We start from the raw sequence: 16,289 nt of genomic DNA, 5'->3' as shown, positions 1-16,289 counted from the left end.
AAAAAAAAAAAAAAAAGTGGCTGACTCCTGAGAAAAGACACTCAAGGTTGTGAGAAAAGACACTCAAGGTTGTCCTTCAGCAGTGTTTGCACACACAGGAGCACAAGCACACATTCCACATATATTCATTCACACACACACAAGCAAGCAAGGAGACTAGGGAAGTCGTCTTTGGTGTGGTTTTGTTTGTTTTTGTTTTTCTGAGACAGGGTCTCTCTACATACGTAGTCCTCACTCAATAGATCCGGCCTTGAAATCAGTAATGATAGACCTTCAATCAAGAGATCCACTTGCCTCTGCCCCTCCAATAGTAAGGGTTAAGTGTGAGCTACCACAGCTCGTCGTTGTCCGGGGTTTTCTAGCGTTTCCCCTTTTTACCTTTCCCCTTTCCCTGGCTCTCCTCACAAAATCCCACCCCCACCCCCGCCCGTACTCTTGTCAGTCTTCACTCGCAGCTTTCAGCATAGGACTAATCTTAGAGTTTCTGATTTAGCCTCTGCTCCCTTCCCAGCGGCGCCTCCCAGCTTTGGCGGTTTCTCTGTCATTTGTTTCCATGCCCCGCCCTCGCCACGCTGCTCCGGCTCCTCCTCTCCGTTTCAGCTCGCCCCGGATCCCTGCGGCTCACCCGGACCGCCAGACTCCGGGATCCCTCCAAGCAGCGGCCTCAGGGAGGTGAAGCGCACGAATTCCACTCCGGTGCCAAAGGCCAGGATGAAGGAGGCGAGGGCCGCAGGAACCAGCAGTAGCGCGGGGGCCATGACGAGCAGTGCAGAGCGGGCGGAGGAGGCGGGCTCAGGGTTCCCGCGACTGCTGACCCTGCCCAGGTCCCGCCCCTTTGAGGGATGCTGGCGGCAAGGCGGGGACCGGGAGCGGCGCGTCACTGCGCGGAGCTTGGAATCCCAGGCGTCGTCAGGGCAGCAGGTCTGCAGCTGCCCTTGTGGGTGGAATCTCAGCGCTGTCAGTGTTCTCGAAGAAAGTGAAGACAGAGTCTCCCTTGCGTGGAAACATAAAGAACATCCTGTTTTTAAAGAAAATCACTCCATATTCTCCAGCCTCAGTCCCTGGTGTGCTGGGGTTACAAACGGCACCACCCCGCCCAACATAGATTCTTTTTTTTAAAAGATTTATTTATTTATTATATGTAAGTACACTGTAGCTGTCTTCAGACACTCCAGAAGAGGGAGTCAGATCTTGTTAGGGATGGTTATGAGCCACCATGTGGTTGCTGGGATTTGAACTCCGGACCTTTGGAAGAGCAGTCGGGTGCTCTTATCCACGGAGCCATCTCACCAGCCCCCCAACATAGATTCTTGTATAGTGACCGTTTTAGAGCTGGGTGTGGTGTCTCCTGCCTATAATTCCAGAACTCTGAAGGGTGAGGCAGGAGGATTTGAAGTTAGCTTGTATAAGACCCCGAAAGGAGGAACTCCCTCTGGTCCGGAACTCTCTTGGGTCCCCAGAAAATTCTCGAAATACACCTTGCTGTAAATCACATGAGGTACTTTATTTACGAGGCCTCGGGCCGACTCGTATCTCACGCAGGAGACAGAGGAGTCGACCCAGTCCCTCAGAAGTAAGGGGTTCTTATAGGGTTAGGATTGGGGGGGGGGCAGGAGAGTTGGTGCAGCCACAAGTGATTGGCTCATTTGAACATACAATGCAACAAGATACAAGCAGTGCGCCAGCCGGAGTGGCAGAATTCCAGAGGCCGGGGGCCTAGTCTGGGGCACCTCTGGTCAGTGTGTGACCCTGAGTGAACCGGGGTGAGATGCCTCTTTGGCTGATAGTTTATGAGCTAACCTTGACAGCCCCAGCTGGCTCTGGCACTCCCTTATCTGTATGGCCTTGTTAGTCTTAGTGGCCGGGTGGGCTCCATCTTTACAGTGTTCGGCCTTGAGCCTTTGAATTTTCTTTTCAGTCTCAAACCTAGGAAGATGGGTGCCTGGCTGGGGCAACTGAGATAATTGCCTAGCTAGCTGTCAGGTGGAGGAACAGAAGACCTTCAGCTGCCCTAAGAGAACAAAGGCTCTTTACTAGCCACATTTTTAATGATCTAGGGAACAGGTTTTGGGGAAGTGTTAGAATTTAGGGCTCTACACTTGAACTGTATATGGAGACCGGTTCCGGGAAAGCCATTAAAAAAAAAAAAAAAAAAAAAAAAGAGACAAGGCCGTGAGATGGTGGCATGTGGATCTCCAAGTTCCAGGCCAGCCTGGCCTATATTATATAGTAAGTTCTAGGATAGCCAAGGCTACACAGAGAAACCCTGTCTCTAAAACCAAAGACCGAGTAATGAAAGGCTCAGTCACCATAGTTATCCAAGTACAGGGTCCTCAGAAGACAAGAGCTGATTCTCTCAGAATACAGATAGAGCAAAGTCAGGGAGGCTGAGATCCCAAGACATCTGGACCAAGTTCTCATGCATTGTATAGCACTTTTCCTCCCCACCCTGCTCTCTGCTTGGGAAATTTATAGAGTGGACTGCATCTGTGAATATGTTTTTGAAGAAGTTCTGCATACTGTTCTATCCACTTACATGTATTTTTCCTTTATGTGCATTGATGTTTTGCCTGCATGTATGTGAGAGTGTCAGATCTTGGAGTAACAGTGGTGAGCTGCCATGTGGGTGCTGGTATTTGAACCCAGGTCCTCTGGAAGAGCCCAGTGCCCTCAATCACTGAGCTCTCTCCAGCCCCCAATTATATTTTTATTATTTTTTAAATGGCAGAATCTAGCCAGGTGGTGGCACACGCCTTAATGGCAGAATCTTCATGTATCGCAAGATGGCTTCGAACTTGCTGTTATGTAGCTGAGAATAGTCTTGAGCGGATCCTCTTGTCTCTGCCTCCAAGTGCTGGGATTACAGCCTAGCACCACATCCTGGTGCCACTGATCTTCTAGAAGCTGTGAAGTTGTCCCAGAAGAGCTTATAGGTGGGAAAGCAATTGACTAAGCTTTGTGGTTTCTCTTTAATCTGTTTCCTCCTTAAGTCATAACGCAAGCCCTAGGGAGGCAAACGCCTAAGGCTCACTGTCCATCCAGCCCAGCCTACTAAGGGTTCCCCATGTCTCAGTGAGATTCCCTATCTCAAAGAAAAACAAAGTGGGCTGAGGAAGGACATACAAGGCTGACTTCTGGCCTCCACAGGCATCAAATCAACAAAGGTCTAGGACTACTGCTTAGTGGAGCCTTTGGGCAGCATTTCAGGAAGCCTTAGATTCAACCCCCAGCATCTCCCAGAAAGAAAATCTTTAAAGATCAAGCATATAACTGGGGTGTGAATGAGTTGTAAAGAGATTGCCTGTCATGAGCTGGGCCAACCACCAATAGTTTTCTAAGCTTATACACAATTCACTGTGGGAAAATATAAAGTAAGCAACTTTTTTTATTGAAGTAAAATTCATAAAGCAAAAAAAAAAAAACCCCTTTTATACAGTAGTACTTAATATTCTGCACTATGTACAATCACTTCCCCTTTCTGACTCCAAGTCTTTCAACTCCCCACAGTGGGATGCTAGACCCCTTGAACAGCTTCTGTGCACTCATGGTCTGGCAAGCATCAATTTGCTTTTATCTTTGTGAATTCACACCACACATTATAGATATATTATGCAGGTGGAATCAAACCTGTCCCTTGTGTCTCGCCCTTATGTTAGGATGTCTTTGACCAAACACCCTCAAATACTGTGTTTTCACTTCATGTCTGAACATTTCTTTCTGTGCAGACAGCATTTATATGTTCGTCCTTGCTGAACAAACATCTACAGCTTTTCTATATTTGGAAAGAGGTGAGGGGCTGGGAATGAGGTTTAGTGATAGAGGCTTTGCCTAGCATGCATAAAGGAATTGCCAGGTTCAAGCCCCAGCTCAACCAAAAAGATAATTATTAATTATCAAGTGCTTCTCATTTTTGAATCTTTTGCAGTATAGACTGGCCTCCAATTTGCTATGTAGCCAAACTGACCTTGGGGGCGGAAAAAAAAACAAAACAAAACCAAAAAAATCCACCAATAAAGTTGACCTTGAACTTCTGATCCCACTTGCCTTTACCCGGACTGGGATTACATACCAAATGCATGTTTAAAGTTTTCTTTGTTTACAGAACTTCCAAAAGGAGGAAGAACAGTATGGCTGGGTCATATGGTATCATATAGTAATCATACAGGGACAATGAGTACTGACTTACCTTAAAGATGACCAGAGAAAATGGCAAAAAACAAACCAAAAATAATGTTTTCCCTTCTCTTTCGAGACAGGGTTTACTCTGTGTAGCCCTGACTGCTCTAGAACTCGCTCTTTAGACCAGGCTGGCCTTGAACTCAGAGATCTGCCTGTGTTGCCTCCCAAGTACTGGGATTAAAGGCGTGCGCCACCATGCCCAGACTTTTACTCTGTAGCCCAGACTGAACTGGCACTTGTGACCTTCCTACTTCAGCCTCCTAAGAACTGGGGCTATAGGCAATGCCCACGCCTAGCTCTGCAGTTACTTTGAAGTAACTTTGCTACTGTTTACTGCAGAGGACAAGCCGAACACCAGCAGTATTCATGAGTTCTACTTTCTCCACATCCTGGAAAGTAGCCAACTTTAAAAAACAAACACAATTTACTCTAAATCAATAATAATAAATGAAGTGCAAGTTCAAATCCATCATGTCTCCACACAGAAACTTGCCACCAAGAAGGCAGAGCGAGCATTGACCTACTGGAGATGACCACAGCTAACTGCAAACACTGCAAAGCAGAGCAAGTGCAGCAAGACAAAAGCCCTTTCTAACCACACCCATGAGCTACCCTCATCTTCTCAACCAAGCACTCCTGGGAGCTACTTCATGTTGAGTAGAATCCTGGGAAGAAAAGGGGAAATACTGGCTCCGAACAGGGGGTAGAGTCAGGGTACTGAGCCTGGAACAGCTTCATCAGAGCACAGCTGGGTTGATGGCAGGTGCTCTGTATAGAGCTACACCCAGCTCCGGTGAGCCAACTAAAAAACTGGTTATCTTAGGAAAAAAGTTCCTTTTTTTTCCCCAAAATATTTTAGGCCTTATTTACATTCCCAAAACAGTTATAACAATACAATACACCTTAAGCCTTTGTGAAATCCTGAGGTTTGTTGTTTTGATTTGGTTTTTTGAGATGGGATCTCATTATGTACCTCTGGCTAACCCAGAACTCACAAAAATATGATTATTTCTGCCTCCCAAGTGCTAAGATTAAAGTTGTGAACCACCTTGCCCCGTCTTAATTGTGTATGTGTGTGTTCCTTTTTCCAAGTGTTTTCTAGGACTGTTTGCTGGTCTGAGAGGGTAAAGGTACATTATTTTTTTAGGTAGACGACATTTCCAAATTGGAGAGGACAAAGGCCTCTGGTGTGGCTTCCTGCTTCAGCACTCCAGTCAGGAGGAACTCAGGAGAGAGGAGGGGCAGCCCCAGGCGGGATGGAATAGCACAGCGTGGTAGGTCTTTAGTGCAAGTTATGACAACTCGGTGAAGCTGTGAAGAGACAGCAAAGATGTTTAGGAAGGAAGGAACCTTGAAACAGATGCAGGACCCATTAAGCTGTCTCAGAACTGAGCCCACAAACACATACACACTCTCACTCAAACGTTCAGCCTACCTTCCCCGGTCTTTGAAAAGGGTTTTATATAAGTAACCCAAGCTGGCCTGCAATTTACTACATAGTTAAAGACAATCTTGAGCTTCTGATCCTCATCTCCATTCCAGAGTGCTGGGATTACAGGTATGTATTACGTGTATTAGTTATCAAGCCCAGAGTTTTGTATATGCTAGGAAACAGGCTGCCAACCGAGCTCCATTCCCAGCCCCCATTGCAGCTTTTATCATAATCTGCATGAGACACTGAATATAGTGGGATAAGATAAAAATGATGCAAACAAGGGAACACAGAAAAATCCTGACTGAGGAATACTCTCAGGGACAGCTGGCCTCCTCCCTACTAAAAGTCAATTCCCACAAAGGCAGGGGGTGAACTGAGGTCGAGGGGCACTACACAATGGAGAATCAGAAAATATAATAATTACATGGAGCCAGGCAGTGGTGGCACACACCTTTAATCCCAGCACTTGGGAGGCAGAGGCAGGCGGATTTCTTAGTTGGAGACCAGCCTGGTCTACAGAGTGAGTTCCAGGACAGCCAGGGCTATACAGAGAAATCCTGTCTCAAAAAACCAATATATATATTCTAAATTATGATTGGGGGGGTCACCTTAAAATAAGGAACTGCATTAAAGGGTTGCCTGATTACAGAAAAAAAATTTTAAAAAGGAAGGAAGGAAGGAAGGAAGAAAAGAAAGAAAGAAAGAAAGAAAGAAAGAAAGAAAGAAAGAAAGAAAGAAAGAAAGAAAGAAAGAAAGAGTAACATAATTGAAACTATTAACTATGGGTGCAAAGCAAAGTGTATCTATTTTTGATCCAAGCTTGATTCCCAACATCTACATGGTAGCTCCCAACAATCTTGAACTCCAGTCTCAGGGGATCCAACACCCTCTACTCTCTTCTGCCCTCTACCAGCAGAAGGTGCACAAATAGTGCAGACATACGCTCAGGCAAAACATCCACACACATAAACTAAGTCTTTTTCTTTGTTTCCTTTTGTTTTGAGACATAGTCCTATGTAGCCCTGGCTGTCCTGGAACTTGCTATGTAGACCAGGATGGCCTCCAATTTAGAGAACTTCCTGCCCTTGCCTCCTGAGTGCTGGGATCATCACCATGGCCAGCTCAATAAATAAATCCTGCCCCTCTTCTCTGTGCGTAAAATAGATTAAAAAAAAAAAAATGTTAGGTGGGGGTGGGGGGTGGGTAAGAGTGACATGCAGTCCGGGTTGGTTTACATGAGTATATGTCTAGAACTTCTCCTCATGCTCCAAGTCCTATGTGCTAAACTGCCAATGCGTAGCACCACATCTGTCTACTTGAAAATGTTTAAATATTAAAAACAACACTGAGTCCCTTTGAGGCCAGCACCTCTTCCTTTCTTCCCTCATTCTTCCTCTTTCCCTCCATCACTCCTCCAACCCTTTCTCATTCCCACTGCCTATGCTTGCCATACCTTGTAGGAGTGGGGCATGCTGGGCAGGAAAGTGCCTCCACAGCAACTGATGATCTCTCCCATCTGAGAGGGGGGTGGCTGCACGCCAGGGGTCACATGAATCTCATAGCCCTAAAAGAGGAATGGTGTGGAGACAGACACCTGCAGTGACATGACAAAGGCCACTGGGAAACTCTAAGGGCTCCAGGGGATAGGACAGCAGCGTGGTGCAGAAGACAGACTCTCACCTCCAGCAGTCTTCGTTCCTGAGCCAGGCGCAGGGAATCCCGAAGGCTGAAGCTAAAATTCTTCTCTTGTTCAGGATCAGTCACTATGTAGTCATCAGGCGGCAAGAAGCAACCAGCCTTTCGGGACTAAGGAAGAACAGGCAGAACTGTTGTTTATCTGAAGTGAACTTTCTGTGTCTTGTTTGTCCTTCCCAGTGCTGAGGATTGACCTCAAGACTTCAAGCATGCTAGGCAAGTGCTCTAGCACTGAGTCATCCCAGCCCTGTTTCTTCTCAAAGCAGCCCACTGCTTTGCTAACCCAGTTCTCCATCTCCTCCCTCCCACTGCTTCCCCACTGCTAGGTGAGCAGTCCTTTCCAGCCATTCATCATCTCCTGGCTTCTTACCTGGTACAGCCAGTTCAGGGACAGGATGGGAATTCCCTTCCCCAGGGCACACAAGAACTTGACTGTCCTGCGGATACGATCAGTAACCAAGTGGGAGGCCTCATTTACTGAGCTGGCCAGACTGCCTCCCAGAGCCAGCACTGCACGCTCTCCACGAGAATCCACGACTCCTGTGAACAGTACCTGGGGGATGATGCAAAGATGGTCATAGCAACCCACACTAGCAGCACCCATCTCTCAATCCCCAGACCCTTGTTCTCTACCTTGGGGGCTACTATTTCTTGGTTAGGTTTAGTTCGCCGGCTTCGAGTTGGTTTTCCCTGGGTCACTTCTTCTGCACGGTCCCTCTTTCTCTTTCCTGGTGTTGGAATTGCTGTCTCCTGAGGCTGAAAAGCATCTCAGTGGGCATAAGTCCTGTAGCTCTTGCTCCTAGCTAGGGAGTCCCCCACCCACAGCTCTCCTCTTACCTCTTCCTTCACTTCTATTTCTGCAGGTTCTTCCTTGATGACTATGGTTTTCTGGGAGACTTGTCTTCGGGGACGTTTTTGACGGGGTGAATCTGTGGTAGTGAAATGCTTCTTTCAGATTTGAGAAGCCTTAGGCTGGGGCTTAGGAATGGGCCCTGAGCTCCCAGCTGCTTCATTATGCATCAGGGGCATGGCAGGCTCAAGAGTGGTTGTAACTGACTCACCTGCTTCTGATGCTCCTGAGCTGGCTGAAGATTGGGGCTCAGATTCAGAGGGGGCAGAGTAAGACTTATGACCAAGAGGGACTGTGCAGGAGCCCTGCCTCCCAGTAGCCCTTCGTTTCCTTTGGTGATTGGCTTGTGGAATGGGCTCCAGGGTAACAGGCTGGGCTATAGGGAGAGGAGGCTTGAGATCAGGGGTACTGGAAACTGGGGAAGCACTTAGGGGTGAAGACTGTAGTGTTAAGCTCTGACCTGTGACCTTAGGGGTGACAAGATGGTCTGTAGAGGTAGAAGGCTCAAAATCAGGGGCCACTGGCCCAACTGATTTAGAATCTTCAGTGGAGGGTTTATATGTCCTTCCCCGAGTGACCAGAGCTGTAGGCTTAGGGGTAGGCTGTTTTTTAGAAGTGAAAGGCTGGAGTTCAGGGGTTATGGGGACACTTGCTTCAGGAGTCCTGACAGAAGACCTACGTGTCCTACCCCGAGATGAGGGCTCATGGGTATCAGGCTGTTCTGTGGAGATGGATGGATGGAATTCGGGACCAGTTTGGTCAACTGGTTCCGGGGTCCTGATAGACTTACTTGACCTACTCCGAGAGGCCCGAGATATGAGGTTAGGGGTGACAGGCTGTTCTGCAGAGGTAAGAGGCTGCAGCTCAGGACCAGTGGGGACAACTGGTTCTGGGGTCTTGGTAGAAGACTTACTTGGTCTATTCCGAGTGGCCCTAGGTTTAGGGATAACAGGCTGTTCTATGGAGGTGAGAGGCTGAAGTTCAGGGCCAGTGGAGACAACTGATTCTGGGGTCCCAACAGAAGACTTACGTGGCCTGCCCCGAGTGACCCGAGAAGTGGGTTTAGGTATGGCAGGTTGTTCTATGGAGGTGGGAGGTGGGAGTTCAGGGCCAGTAGAAATAAGTGGTTCTGGGGTCTTGTTGGGAGATCTACTTGGTCTACCCTGAGTGGCCTGAGGTTTGAGGTCTGGGGTGACAGACTGTTCTGGGGAGGTGGGAGATTGGATTTCGGGACCTGTGAGAACTTGTTCAGGCATCTTAACAGAGGTATGTACCCTGCCCTCAGTGACCTGGGATGTAAGTGTTGGGATGACAGTCTGTTCTGTGGAGGTGGAAGGCTGGAATTCAGGGTCTGTAGGGACAACCAGTCCTGGGGTCCTGGTAGAGGACCTATTTGCCCTGCCCCGAGTGGTTCGAGATGTTGGTCTAGAGGCAGCAGGCTGGTTTGTGGGGCAGGTAGTATAAGGCTTAAGGGCAGCAGAGGAGTGTGGGGAGGGGGGCATCCTAGAGGAGCGCCGTGGCCTGACAGTAGGCTTTGTGTGAAGACTCTCAGGAAGAGGTATCTCAGAAGAAGAGGTCGGAAACAGAGGCTGAGGTGTAGACTGCTTTTGGCTCTGAGAGGTGAGGAGACTCTGAGTTGAAGCTTCAGGTACTGAAGAAAACAGGCAGTGGTCTGGGGGCTCTGGATCACCCTGAGAAGGAGGAGAAGCAATTGACAAAAGGTACCAGGAAAGAGGCGGACAAGGATCTATAACTTTTTTTAGTGTTTCTAGGAAGTCATAGCTCATGTGCCTTCAGTGTCCTCCACTGACTCTTCTACCTTAATTTCCAAGTGCTGGGACCAAAGGCCTAATTGCATGCTTGGTTTTATTCTATTTATGGTCACAGCACACTCACTGGCACCTTTCTTTCTGTGACCTCTCTTTAGGCTGGGAACTTCTTGGGGAAGGAAGCAATCTTTTGGACACCATAAGGGATCCCTAACCCTAATACTTCAGTGCAGTGATATGCACAGGTGGGTATGGCAACTAAGACATGGCTGGGGCAAAGAGGGATGAAACACAAAGAGACCTCTGGGTCAATATAGGGAACTATGGGTGCCAGGACACAGGAATGGAAACCAACTAATGAACGAAGAACAAGAAAACTGAGAACATGGGATCACGGAGACAGATCAGTAGGCAAGGCAAGCACCAAGATCTGAGTTTAATCTCCAGAACCCATGTAAAAAGGCCATGTTTCGAATCCTAGTCCTAGAGAGGTAGAGACAGAAGGAGTCCTGAAGCTTGTTGGCAAGAATCTCAGTCTACTTCAGCATATTCTAAGCCACTGTAAGATCGTGACTACCACCCTTCTAAAAAGCTGGGTAGTCCCTGAAGAACAACACACAAGACTATCACTTGGCTTCCTCATGCACCGTCCCCAAACACACACCCTCACAAACATGCACAAATGTACATGCAGTGAGAAAAAGGGAAATACAGACAAAGAAAGATTAAAGTAAGGCTAGGCAAAGGGCTGTAGAGACATGATAAGAAAGCAGCTCACCCTGGAAGCCTTTCCAGCAGGTGTCATCTGGCAACTCAAGCGGCCTAGTCAGGGAATAAAACAAGACTGGCTGAGTGTTGTGCAGCCTGCAGCTCGGACACTAACTGCCATGAGGACTACATACCCCTTGGCTCCCCTGCCTCACACTTACCTCTCTGCTGCCTCCCAGGGCTCAAAGGGTCTCCCTTTCCTCCATCTGCCTGGCTCCCAGAGATTATTGGGGCTGATGTAAGTCCCTCAAAGTCCTTCACCCCAACTCCAGGCTTTAGTGTCAGACTAGCAATTTGACCTTTCTGATCATGGCTCTCTTCCTCTGTCACCCCTCTATCTGGGGTCACTTCTAAATCAGCTGGCTCCCCTTCTCTCTCTGGTTCTGGTTTCTCTACTTTTTTCTCTCTCTTCTGTGAACTGTTGGACATCTCTATTTCTGCCTCCAAACTCTCCCTATTCCCTTCAGGATCCTTGTCAGCCTCTTTTCTCTGAATGTCTCTAGCTAACACCTTCTTTGGCTCTCTGTCCTCTGTCCCCTGAGTTAGTTCTTCCCCTATCACATCTCTCTCACTGTTTTCTGTTCTTCCCCTGATTTCCCTCTCCAATGGCTCTCTCTCAGGGGTCATCCTGTCGGCCATTTCCTTTGGTATACCCATGGCTTTCTCCATAGTCTGTATCTCTCTGCCTTCAATTCTCAACAGCTCTGTGTGAACTGGGCTGGTATGAACCAGATATTGGTATCCTGGTGGTTCCCTAGGCAGAGATGGTCGAGATCCATGAGCTTCATGGTTATCAATGAGCTGGGGCTCAGAAGTCTCTGTCTGTTCTCTTAGACAGAACGGTTGTGTAGCCAAGACTTCCCAAGGCACATCCAAGGTATCTGCACCTAAACAGGATGAGAGAAAGGAGGTAAGTACACAGGTAAAAAAAGGCACTAAGGCTGAGAACTAAGGCAGATTCACAAACAGCTACATGGGTTACAAAAGGGAAGCTGGGAGTAGGGTGGTGGTTCTAACACTGAATGCTATTCAGAAGATTATAACCTCACACAGGTTTCCTCAGGAACCTCATTTGAAAAACAAGAACTGGGGATGTGGTTTAGGAAAACACTCATTTTAGGAGAATACTCATTTGGCATGCATAAAGCCCTGGTTCAACCTCCAGGGAGAAAGTAGAGTGGAAAAATTTTTGAATTTTTGGGCCAACCCCAAATCTCTTGAACTAGAATCAGAGTAATCTAGGCAATCTAGTTTTTATTTGTTATTTTATTTTTTAAGATGTATTCTAAAATTTTTTATTGACATGTATATGTGTATATCATGTGTGTGGGGGGGGTACCCAGAGAGTGATGAAATCTCCAGGAGTGGTGTTACAGACGGTTGCCAGCTGCCTGACATGGGTGCTGGACTCTGGTCCTCTAAGAATGATTGCCACTCTTAACCATTGAGCCAAGCCCATTTTGTTGGATTTTGTTGTTGTTGTTTGAGAAAAGGTCTCATTTAGTCAAGGTCTCAAACTTTCTATGTAGTCCAGGATGGCCCTGGGCTCCTGCCTCTGCCTCCCAAGTTCTGCGATTACAAGTGTGTCACCATGTCTGGTATATGTTCTTTTCCTAATGAAATGGAGAACATCAGTAAAACAACAAAAGAATATGAAAGGTGGGTCTGGGGATACAGCTCAGTGGTTAGAGAGCTCATCTAGCAATCATATGAAGTCCTGGTCCAACCCTAGCTGGATGGCACACATCTGTAATCCCAGCCCTTGGAGAACCGGCAGTTCAAAGACATCCTCAGCTACATGAACTCTTTGTCAACAAACAAACAAGAATATGAAGGGCTGAAGAGAGAGCACTGGTTGCTCTAGTACTTCTGAGAACCCACATGGCAGCATACAATTCCAGTTCCAGGGGATAAGACCTCTTCTGACCACCGTGGGCACCAGGCATGCACATGGTGAACATATATAAATACACGCAAAACACTCATACATGTAACATAGGTAAATCTAACAGACAGTATATGAAAGGATGCAGAGGAAGAAAACAAGAAAGCAAGCAAAGTTGGGAGTTCAGAGAGACTTCCTTGTACCTGGAGTCGTAAGGCTAGGATGGGAAGGTCCTGGCTTTTGTGGAAGAGTACATGGGAAGAGTTGGGTAGGCTCATCTTCCAAACTCTGGACAGCTGCTGAAGAAAAGGTGGGTAGAACACAGCTGGTCCCAGAATGCCAGGGTCCCGTACCCTACTTGGCCACATCACCTTTCAAGGACCATCAGTCTAATCACCCAGCTCTTCCTGGTACTCACATCCAAACCATACAATGTTCTCACCTTCTGGGTGCTGGCTCTCCCCTTCCACAAAGCACTGGGTAGCTGGAAGGCACAGATCTTCAGGTTCTGGTGGGAAGAGATGTGAGACAGATGAAAAATCAACTCTCATCCTAAAGACCTCTACAGTTCTCCCTAACCCTTATAGCCAATTTATTTTAAGGGCCAAAGGCAGAGCAGAGGGCAACACTTACCATCGCAGTATTCTTTGGCACTCTTGGTTCCACCCACACGTGCTTCTCTCTCCCTTCCTGTGGGGGTTTGGGCTCCCTCTCTCTGTGGCAGGGTGGGATTCCCTGAAGTATCTGTGTATATCACCACTTGTTCCACTGGTGCTGCAGGTGACCCGCTTTGGGCCCCTACCTCAAGAGTACTTTCCTGCTCAGAAACAGCTGCAGCACACTCTGTCCCAGCATCTTCTGTCCCAGCATCTTCTGCTACTGGCTGCTGGCTTGGTCTTCCGGCTGCCTCTGGTGAGGATGAGCCTTCCTGTACAGCTGTTTCCCAGGCTTCCTCAGGAGGCTGGGCTCCCTCTAGAGGCACCTGGTGCTTCTCCCCCAGGATAACAGATGGCCCTGGGACTTCCTCCTCCACTTGTGCTCTGGTCTTGTCTACCACAGCAGAGGAGGCCTGATTTACCACTAGATGGCTGCCAGGGGAGCTCATATCCATGTCCTCATCTACATCATTAGGCCTACGGGGAGACTGGCTCTCTGGCTGTGTGACAGTAAGAGCCTCATCTACATCCATGGGGCTGTCAGGGACAATCTCTTTCTTTCCCCCTGAGGATTCCTCCTCCACATCTGTGTCACTGTCTCTCCCAGAGGCACTCTGGCTTTGTTCTACAAGGATCTGTGGTTGGGACTTGACCTCTTCTGTGCCTGGGTCTCTACTCCACAAAGCAACTCCTCTCTCTTTCAGATGGGCCAAGGTGAGTGCTGCTGAGACCTCCTCCTCCTCCTCGTCTGTATCACTGTTGATCACCATGGGTGTGTGGTTTCTCTCTAGAGAGACATCCAGTGCAGTCTTGTCATCCTCCATATCTGTGTCACTACCAGCTGGGATGTCCTGCAGATGTGCCACACCAGGTTCTCCAGGATCCCCTATACCGACTGCAAGCAGCACTTGGTTTTTCTTCACAGGGACTACAGGTGGGGTCACAGGGATCCTCTCTTCTTCCACATCTGTATCACTGTCCGCAAAACCAGGTTTATGTTCTTCATCCACTTCTGTGTCACTGTCCTCCCCAAGAGTGGGGCTCCTCTCCGGAACTGACCCATCTGAGATACCTGCACTGTCTGCCTCCTTCTTGATTTTTGTGTCCTTCAACTTGTGCTCAGTAGGCTGAGCCTGTATGCCAGCTGTCATTCCGTTAGCTTCAGGCTGCTCAGCCTCCCCTGCAGCACCATTGCTGTCAGCTAAAGAGGACTCCTCTACTCCTGGTGGCTGACCTTGTTCTTCATCGGTGTCACTGCCCAACCCAAAGGGTGAAGATGGCCCGGGGATACTTGGGGCCAGAGAAGAGACCTCTTCATCACTGCAAAGAAAAAGAATCCATAGAATGTATGTCCTGGGTAGAGACGCCCCATTCAGCTACGAAGATCTTGAAAGCAGGCACTGCTGATAGCTGTCTTCTCATCTCCACTGAGTCTATCAGAAGTGCTCGAGCTAGAGAGATGGCTCAGCGGTTAAGAACACTGACTGTTCTGAGTTCGAGGCCAGCTTGGTCTACAAAGTGAGTTCCAGGACAGCCAGGGATATACAGAGAAACCCTATCTTTTTTTTTTTTTTTTTTTTTTTGTGTGTCTCAGAACATTTTACTGGCAACACTGTATCAGACAGACATTCCTGGGAATGGTGGCTTCTCTTCCTATCCCCAAAGAAGCATAACAGGGAACAGACACAGAACAGAGGGAAAGGTTTGGCCGTGTGATCAGTACAGCCTTGTCGGGGGTGGGGGTGGGGTGAATGCCTGCGCCAGGTGAGAGGGGCAAGGTGCCCAACCTCGGTTGTGTTCCCCAGGGGTTGGGCTGTTATGCAGTAGGTATTTACGAGAAACCCTATCTTGAAGAAAACAAAACAAAACAAAGCAAAACAACAACAACAACAAAAAACAAAAAACAAAAAAGAACACTGACTGTTTTTCTGAAGGTCCTGAGTTCAAATCCCAAAAACCACATGGTGGCTCACAACCATCCTTAATGAGATCTGACGCCCTCTTCTGGTGTGTCTAGAAATAGCTACAGTGTACTCATATAAATACAATAAATACATCTTTAAAAAGAAGAGGAAGTAGAAATAGTAGTAGTAGTGCTCAACATGGTTTAATTCAGCTGAGGAAATGATTATTTGAAGGCTCGTAGCATCACCTTTCAAGATAATCATCTGGCAGGCAGTGGTAGCCCACCCCTTTAATCCCAGCATTGGAAGGCAGAGGCAGGCAGATTTCTGAGTTCGAGGCCAGCCTGGTCTACAGAGTGAGTTCCAGAACAGCCAGGGATACACAGAGAAACCCTGTCTCAAAAAAGCAAAAAGAAAAAGAAAAAGATTCAGGTATCTGATACTTTGGTACCCACCTTTCTGGAACTACTGTTGCAGAAGGGGATGCTGTATTCCTTGATCCATTCGCCACACACCTTCCAGAAGGAAAATCTGGCAAGAACAGGAAAGAAAAAATTGAGTTTACATCCATCATCCCTGCCTCTTCATACCTATACCAAAGGCACAAACTTACCCCCTTCTTCCTCTGAATCCTCAGCCAACAAAACTCTGGAATTTTGGGATCCTCTCCGTATTCTGGGGGTTTTCTCTATAGTTAGAAGACTCCGAGGGACCAAGGGTGGTGGGACATCCAGGCGATAGTATTGGCAGGGAAAATCTGCAAACAGAATTAATTCCTGGTCCCTCAGACGATGGCTCACTCCAGGAGGTAGGATCCTAGGAGGCTTTACAATTTGAGTGCCATTGAGGCTCCCACAATCCTGGAGGACAGGGGCTTTGTTCCAAGCTGAGATTTCAATTACTGCATGCTGTTTGGAGATGGATGGAAAAGGCAGGGCCACAGAGCAGTCAGGGCTTCGACCTACTACATTCTTGCCAAGGTAGAGTGGGAAATCTGAGGATCAGAGAAAAAATACGAGAGTAAGGCCAGAGTCCTGCCCTGAAGATGCTCTGGTCAGATACCCTACTAACTCAGAGCTCTTACAGGCGTTAAAAAACGACCAACAACATAACTGAGGGCATGCCAGCACAGAAGATTTTTTTTTTTT

At 47.8% G+C, this 16,289-nt stretch overlaps 2 protein-coding genes across 2 annotated transcripts in view; both read right to left on the bottom strand.

Annotated features, from left to right (window-relative positions):
- The window catches only part of Nrm (nurim), a 4,033-nt gene extending 3,214 nt beyond the window's left edge, over positions 1-819 (bottom strand). The window contains exon 1 of the mRNA XM_021217953.1: positions 626-819. Coding sequence (XP_021073612.1) covers positions 626-758 — 133 coding nt within the window. The 5' untranslated portion in view covers positions 759-819. The remainder of the gene's footprint in view (positions 1-625) is intronic.
- Positions 820-4,378: 3,559 nt separating this feature from the next.
- Mdc1 (mediator of DNA damage checkpoint 1) overlaps positions 4,379-16,289 on the bottom strand; it is a 17,789-nt gene continuing 5,878 nt past the window's right edge. Inside the window, exons 3-16 of the mRNA XM_029531569.1 lie at positions 15,755-16,135; positions 15,597-15,672; positions 13,215-14,557; positions 13,024-13,089; positions 12,785-12,880; positions 10,858-11,583; positions 10,707-10,750; positions 8,371-9,850; positions 8,147-8,238; positions 7,943-8,065; positions 7,680-7,862; positions 7,295-7,420; positions 7,068-7,178; positions 4,379-5,490 (exon numbers count right to left, since the gene is read on the bottom strand). Coding sequence (XP_029387429.1) covers positions 5,323-5,490; positions 7,068-7,178; positions 7,295-7,420; positions 7,680-7,862; positions 7,943-8,065; positions 8,147-8,238; positions 8,371-9,850; positions 10,707-10,750; positions 10,858-11,583; positions 12,785-12,880; positions 13,024-13,089; positions 13,215-14,557; positions 15,597-15,672; positions 15,755-16,135 — 5,015 coding nt within the window. The 3' untranslated portion in view covers positions 4,379-5,322. The remainder of the gene's footprint in view (positions 5,491-7,067; positions 7,179-7,294; positions 7,421-7,679; positions 7,863-7,942; positions 8,066-8,146; positions 8,239-8,370; positions 9,851-10,706; positions 10,751-10,857; positions 11,584-12,784; positions 12,881-13,023; positions 13,090-13,214; positions 14,558-15,596; positions 15,673-15,754; positions 16,136-16,289) is intronic.

This window comes from Mus pahari, chromosome 18 (assembly GCF_900095145.1).
Source record: "Mus pahari chromosome 18, PAHARI_EIJ_v1.1, whole genome shotgun sequence".
Classification (NCBI taxonomy): Eukaryota; Metazoa; Chordata; class Mammalia; order Rodentia; family Muridae; genus Mus; species Mus pahari.
Note: the sequence above shows the minus strand (reverse complement) of the source record. Positions and strands in the feature narration are given on the sequence as shown.